The 7,033-nt window shown below is 37.8% G+C and overlaps 1 protein-coding gene across 2 annotated transcripts; it reads left to right on the top strand.

Annotated features, from left to right (window-relative positions):
• Nucleotides 1-436: 436 nt before the first annotated feature.
• On the top strand, nucleotides 437-4,013 carry LOC142182193 (uncharacterized). 2 transcript variants are annotated; one of them, XM_075256240.1, is made up of 2 exons: nucleotides 437-3,057; nucleotides 3,130-4,013. In XM_075256240.1, exons 1-2 carry the CDS (start codon nucleotides 2,893-2,895, stop codon nucleotides 3,445-3,447), a joined length of 483 nt encoding a protein of 160 aa, XP_075112341.1. In that variant the 5' UTR covers nucleotides 437-2,892; the 3' UTR covers nucleotides 3,448-4,013. Both variants share the same exon structure in this region; 1 of them encodes a protein (XP_075112341.1).
• Nucleotides 4,014-7,033: the final 3,020 nt, after the last annotated feature.

The raw sequence follows: 7,033 nt of genomic DNA, 5'->3' as shown, positions 1-7,033 counted from the left end.
ACATGGACTGTGTTCAATTCAGTCTCTCTCACTTATGGATTACTTCAAGGCAGCAGTAACAGTGCATCACAATATGATTGCAATAAATAACAAGAAGAATCTGCTCGGCTACTTGATTGATGCAAACACTAGACCATCCAACGTTACTGTTAAAAAAATAAGGGACATAAACAATGCCTTTCATAAGCTGGTTGGTAACAACAACGATATCTACATCTCATGCACGATGAATAGCAATCATATTCTTCTGCATGAAATATACTTATGTATGGACGCTACGTTGAAGCAATTCGTTTCATGCCCACCAAGCAGCAACGCAAGAGGCTGTATCCAGGGGTCCAACTGTTTAACCAAAAATAGAAATTTCGGTCAAAGCTTTATTTTAGAAGAACTCAGGTTACTGATAATCAAATATAGAATAAATAAAAGAAATTGAGTTTAATAATAGTACGATGAACATAAGAAAGCAAAGTAAATCAGTATATTCCAATAGTATTTTCTGTCCTTACAAATGATTAGTCTTCTCCTTTTATAGCTATTTCTAGGTAATACGTTTCGCTTCTACCATAATCGAGCCATTATTGTCAATTAATGGCATTCAATGACATTTAATGTAACATTACAATCAACAATCATATTTGATTCAATACACAATCCATAACGTTTTCCGTATTTAATGCCCCATAGTACGTATCTATACCTTATTTACTATCAGATTCATTCCCTTCCATCATGAAGAGGTTCGAGCACCTATCCTCCTTGCTTTTTATCTGAACGTTCGCCTGTACATGTTGAAGCTCGTGTCTCTTTGATTATTCTTCATCATCTATCCTTCTTTAACTGGTCCACGTGTCACGACGTGTCATCTTATAATGAATTTCATATATAAACTTAATTTTCCCAATACAGATAGTCCCCCCACTTGCCATTTATTCATCAATAGAATATTTGGGAAGTAGATCTCATTAAAGCGGGAATATTTGCCGCCATTTAATTTTTCCCTAGAACTGATGCTTCAACTGTCTCTTGCATTTAATGTCCATGACACATGGCGTCTCCTGGTTGGCTTTGCAACCTTTTAGCACCTTTTAAGGCTTTTTTACAGCTTGACCAATTACGAAGCGTCAGTTCTCATTATGACGTTTCCATCATCGCACCTTTTCCTTTGACGGTTGCTTCTGACTATAAATATAACTTTTTACCTTTGTCCTTTTCACAAAAGTTTAGAATATTCAATTCCAATTTTCTTCTTCCTCGTACTACTATGTATTCTGCAAACCCCAACCCTCGGAGAGTCCCCATTGTTGACAACCTTTCTCTTGCTCCTATTAGAAGTAGAAGAGGAGGAAGGCTTCGAAGTTTAGGGTCTTCTTCATCACGAGACCCCTCTATTCTTTCATCGAGTTCTACTCCTCCTTCCAGAACTAGGGGTTCACTTTCTCAAAGATCTTCATCTAGGACTAAAGAACCCACTGAACCTCTTCGTGAACCTTTAGTAGATGAAATTGTTCCTGCGGAACTATCTTTCTACAATGATAGAGAATCCATTAGAAATCAATTGTCTTCATTAGATCGTGTTGATATCTACCCGACTCAAATCACTGAAGGTCGGATTTCAATAGTTCGTAAAGATTGCCATTGGAGCCATGACTTCCCCATTATAATCCCCAATGTGAACCAAAGAATCACCTCCTATTTAACTTGGTTTTCTTTTGTTTATACATACCCTTTCACGTTAGGTTTCAAACCTGCTATAGACCCTGTTATCCTCGAATTCTGTCGCTTTTTTTATGTCTGTTTAGGACAAATCGACCCTATTGTGTGGAGGGATGTTGTTTGTTTGAGGCATTTGGACAACATGGCCGGTATACCTTTTACATTTTTTCATTTAATCCATCTCTACTCTCTCAAACTCTTTCGCCAAGGAGTCTTTACTCTAGTGGCAAGGAGCAAAAGAGTTCTGGTCAGTCCTGAAGACGATAGAGACTGTGGCCGGTATGCCAGGTTTGTTGTTGCCCCCACTGTTGGTTTAGTGGGTGATGGAAATATTCCCTTCCCTGAGAAGTGGAAGTTTGCCCATGAGTTTTCATTAATAAGTTTCCCGTACCTTTTTCTCAATTTTGGTGATCATATTTTAACTTCCTTTTTCTTTTTCAGCAACCATGAGAGTTGTTGATGAAATTCCCAACTTCCGTGGTTGGGTAAGAAAGCTATTAAATATTGCTCCAATGGACGGTAGGTCTTGGAAAAACCTTTTTCATCGATTTGGTTGGAAAGTGAAAACTCACGGTAAGAGTTTGTTTTCATAGATTTACTTATTACTTCCTTCAGAAATTATTTTGATCCTTCTTTTTGTCAGGATTTCCCATTCGAGGCCTGAGTGCTGAGGCCGTTGCGACTTCTAGAATTTCTTTAGATAGGGCCCAAGAGATAATTTTGGGTTCTTCATCGAAGAGGAAAGCTATTGTTGAACAAGACTCTGAGGAGGAAGAAGAACAAGACGGGGGTTCTTTGATAAAAAGGCCACGGGCTAGAAGAAGAATTATTTCAGATGATGAAGCATCTCCCCCTCACTCTATTCCTCCCACCGAGCCTGTTGAAGCCTCGTTGGTGATTTCTGATGACGATACTCCCGCTGTTGTTCATGATTCTGCTGAACAGCTTTTTGCCCGCGGGTTTGGTAATGAAAGTTTAGGGCCAATTTCTGATGAAGCATCCCTTGCTTATTTTTATACAACCGTTCTTGTGATACCCCCTTTACCACTCGTGACTGTTACCGTTGCTGCTCTTCCCCAGGTTGTTTTGACTCCCCAGGCTATTTTTACTTCTTCTACAGTTCCTCCTTCAACTATCCATCACACTAAGGTTGGTTCCTCAAGTGGAGGTGAAGCTATGAGGCAAGTTATCATCGAAGTTCCTGCCGAGGGTATCCTTTTGAGGAAATCAGGACGAGCTGATGTGTGGTTGAAACCTCTGATTGGCCCAGTTGAAAAAGCTAAGCTTGAGAGCCACATCTACTTGACCTTGATGAACGATAAAGTGCAATCTTCTTTAGAGGTATCCTTTTTCAAATTTTACTTCAGCCTTTTTCTATTTTCAGGGTTCTCACTTTTTCTCTCTCTTTTTTAGATCAATTTAATTAGCACGAAGATGATGAAGAGGGTTTCCTTCTCAGAGCAATTAATGCAAGACTACCAAGTGGAAGCAGACAATTGGAAGGAACAATATGAAAGTTTTCAAATCGACATGGAAATATTAGAAGAGAGCAAATATACCTTAGAGCAGCAGGTTAGGGTTTTAACTTCAGAGTTGGTGGTTGAAAAAGCTTCCTCAAATCAAGCTGGTAAGGACAAGAATCTTCTCGAAACTTCTTTTTCCGAGCAACTTTCTAAGGCAAGTGAAGAAATCAGAGAGTTGAAGGCTCTCTTAAGTGAGAAAGAAGCTTAGCTGGTGAACTCGTGCAAACTCTGACTCAAACTCAAAAAGACCTCCAGGAATCTTCTGATAAGGTTAATTCCTTAGAAAGTTCACATGCTTATCTTCAAACTTCTTATGATTCTGCCTTGGCTGAGAATGAAAAGCTTAAAGGTGAAATTGCTGATTGTGAGAGATATTACGAGATTCTTGAAGATAAAACCGCAATTAAAGTGAGTTGGGTGGTTTTAAATACTCTCCATGATACCCTTGTGGAAGTTAGCCATGAGAATTTTAACTTGGAAGCTGAGTTGGCCAACATAAGAGAAATTATTGAAAAAACTCAGCAGAGCCAAGACTTTTCTTCTCCCGTGGCTGAAGCTTCTGGAAATGTTGAAGATGATATGGGTACGGCAAGTGTTCTAATTGCTTCAAGTCAAGTTGAGCCTGCTGTTGCTGATGACCCTGCTTTGGTTCCTTCTTCAAATCCTCAGTGACAATTTAATGATATGTGACTCCTTTTTTTTTTCTTTTGGTGGAATGTGGTTACAACCCTTGGTCCTATTTGAGGGTTTGTTGATAATATCAAGTCCCCAAACCTTTTTCGGGGCGTTTTGTATAAGTAACTTCTTTAGTTTATGACTAAGTTCATACTTGGTCTAAACTTTTCAATGTTAAGAAGTTTTCGTAGCTATTTTTTTGAACTTCTGTCTTGCCTTTATATTTAAAGACTTATTCAATAATTTGCACTTTTATTTTGTAAATGCTTTTTTTTAACTCCATGAGTGTTTTAGATCAATCATGATTTTTTATAAAAGAGGGCCCTTTTATATTCGACACTTAATGAAGAAGACGTCTCAACGTCATAATGGTGTTAATGTAAGATAAAAGAAATAGGAATACACATGTTTCTTGGAATAACTTTGACAAGTTTTTATTTGAACTTGGTCAATTTTTAAATAACACCTTACATGTATTTAAATAACTTCTATAACTTCTTCGTAACTATTTTCCTTACAACAGATTTCAAAAAATAAAATAAAACACAAGGTTTTTATTTATAACCCGTTTCAGTACATTGCCTTTGACCTAACTATGATAAGTTTTTTTTAGCCTTAGCTCGTAACTTTTCTCTGCGCTTGACTCATTCAATGAGTACATTTTTCAGGCTTGAACTTTGATTATTTCCCAATCTTCTTTGCCTTCTTTATGTATATGTCTATGTATATTAAATTGCCTTATTTATACATATGTCTATGTATATTATATAGTCCCCCGAGTGTTTGAGCTTTGAAGTATGAAGTCTCGAGCACTTGATTACTTCTCTTATTTGGTTCTTTTCCTGTAAAGGAATAAAACATACGGGACTCGGAGGTACGATTATAGATGAAGACTGCTTAACCCGTTTCAATTTCTATTAGAATAGTTGTAACCCTAGACCGGAAATTTTAATCTATTCCATGTGCCTTACAGGTCGTGATTCATCATTTAGTATGGGTTAGATTTTTTTCTATCATCTAAAATCGTTAGTAAAATTTTAACAATTCAAAAATAAAGTTTTAAAATGAGGATACCTGACCGTGGGTACTCCTTAGAAATAGTATCTCTTCAGGTGAACGACATTCCAATGTGAAGGTAATATCTTGCCATCCATTATTTTAAAATGAGGATACCTGACCGTGGTTACTCCTTAAAAATAGTATTGTCGCGCCCCCTTTTTCCTCGTGGAGTCCGGGTTTATGACATTTGGAAGGACAACTCATTCCTTTTGGGAACTGAGTTTTGCATTTGAAGAGTCGCCACCTAATGATTAGGGTGCATTAGGAAACCAAAGGTTTTGATTTGAACAACCAGAGATAGGGTAAGGACTTGAAATTATTCCCAGGGGAAGGTGTTAGGCACCTCTCAGAATCCACTAGTGTGGTTCCCGACAAGACAATTGTTGTGAATTGAGGTGCAATTAACATATAGGCAAATAAGGCTCAAATAAGAGGGGATTTCACATAATGGTTTGAAAGTAAACAAAGTTTGAAAGAACGATTAGAAAAGCTGATTTTAAAAGGAGGAGTTGAAATACTGAAAGAAAAGAAATAAAGAATAAAGGGAGGGGGGGTCTTAGGTTTATAAAAAATATGGATCACCTCACACAATGTCCAGTAATCACTCCTCAATGAAGGGCTACACGTGATATTATCGCGTGGTCATCATATCCATATCTACCCTTCCCCCTCCCCCCCGTTAAGGTGTTTAAAGCGCGGATTGGTCTCGATTACTTATTGCATGCTATTACCCGTCCCGTTCCTATCAGTCCTAAAGGCATTTAGGACTACTAATCCTAAAGGGAAGGATGTTGGGCTTATTTGGAGTTTCAAAGGTAAAACTCTAAGGCGGCATTCAAAATCACATATTGCACATTTTGGGGAAAAACATTAAACAAACAAAGGCTCAGATATACCTCCTTAAACTAAGAAGGCATATAATTAGCATGACTTGCACATACTGTTTGGGTCTGATTTTAAAGTATTAAAGATGAGGGGGAGGAGATTGTTGGGACATTTTAGTTTATTTCATAACTCAGATAAGAAGTCCGAGTTAGGCCTGCCTGTTGGTTGTAAAAATTAACAGAAGCAGATTCAACTCTCAATTATTACTCTAAGGCTTGCCTAAGTGTTTAGACGAAGATCCTATAGGCATGGTATCTACTGAATTCCGAAGGTGATAAGAAAGTAAAACTCGAAATGAATTATTCTATGTGCATACTTATTCAGCGAGGGACTCAGATTATTAAAAAAATGCAGAGCGTACAAAGTTAGATAAATTGGTCACAGGTTCTGTAGGTGATAGCACCTAATATTACTGATTTTACAGCTAACATTTAGTGAAGCAAATCAGATTCATTTAAAAGCTCCTATAGGCATGCTTTCTATACATTGCTGATTTTAAACTCTTATAGACGTGGTGTCGAAGTGCAGAAAACCTTGTAGACAGGGTATCTATATGCGGAAGTTTTAGAGACAGGGTATCTAAATGCAGAAACTTTGTTTTAAACCTTATAGCTTAATTTTTATATGCAGTCGAATATGCAGAATTTAGAACAGTCCTATGGGCATGATTTTTATATGTAGTTGAATATGCAAAATTAGAAAAGTCCTACATGCATGATTTCTATATGTAGTTGAATGTGCAGAATAGAACAGCCTATAGGCATGATTTCTACCCTTGACATGCATAAATATCCCACCATTTTCACTAGCCATCCCCAAGTGTTTATTACAACTTATTATAAATCTGAATGAATAAAATTACATCAGAAAAAAATGTACAAAGAAAAGTACAACCAGAGAAGGCCTAATTCTTGACTTCCTCTCTAAGTTATGAGATAGACCGACTCAAAGACCATTGATCCAGAGCCTTTCTCCAATTTGAGTGTGTCAGAGTTCCCTAAGAGCCTCAATGGGACTCCGGGCAGTGCTCACACCCAAATTGTATCACCAGAATGGGGACATGTGCAGTGTGGAAGTGCCAGCCCTCAAGTGTCCAAGTTCAGAGGGAGCTCAAGGTCCCAAGGTAAGGCTCACAAGAGGGGGAGGGGGCAGAACTTAAGTCTAAGAGAGAGTGC

This window comes from Nicotiana tabacum, chromosome 1, assembly GCF_000715075.1.
Source record: "Nicotiana tabacum cultivar K326 chromosome 1, ASM71507v2, whole genome shotgun sequence".
Classification (NCBI taxonomy): domain Eukaryota; kingdom Viridiplantae; phylum Streptophyta; class Magnoliopsida; order Solanales; family Solanaceae; genus Nicotiana; species Nicotiana tabacum.
Note: the sequence above shows the minus strand (reverse complement) of the source record. Positions and strands in the feature narration are given on the sequence as shown.

What these genes read in the sequence shown, in the direction of transcription:
- LOC142182193 (XM_075256240.1), top strand. Translation starts at nt 2,893, where the DNA reads ATGAGGCAAGTTATCATCGAAGTTCCTGCCGAGGGTATCCTTTTGAGG. An exon ending in AAGTGCAATCTTCTTTAGAG is followed by an intron (nt 3,058 to 3,129) that starts GTATCCTTTTTC and finishes TCTCTTTTTTAG; the next exon opens with ATCAATTTAATTAGCACGAA.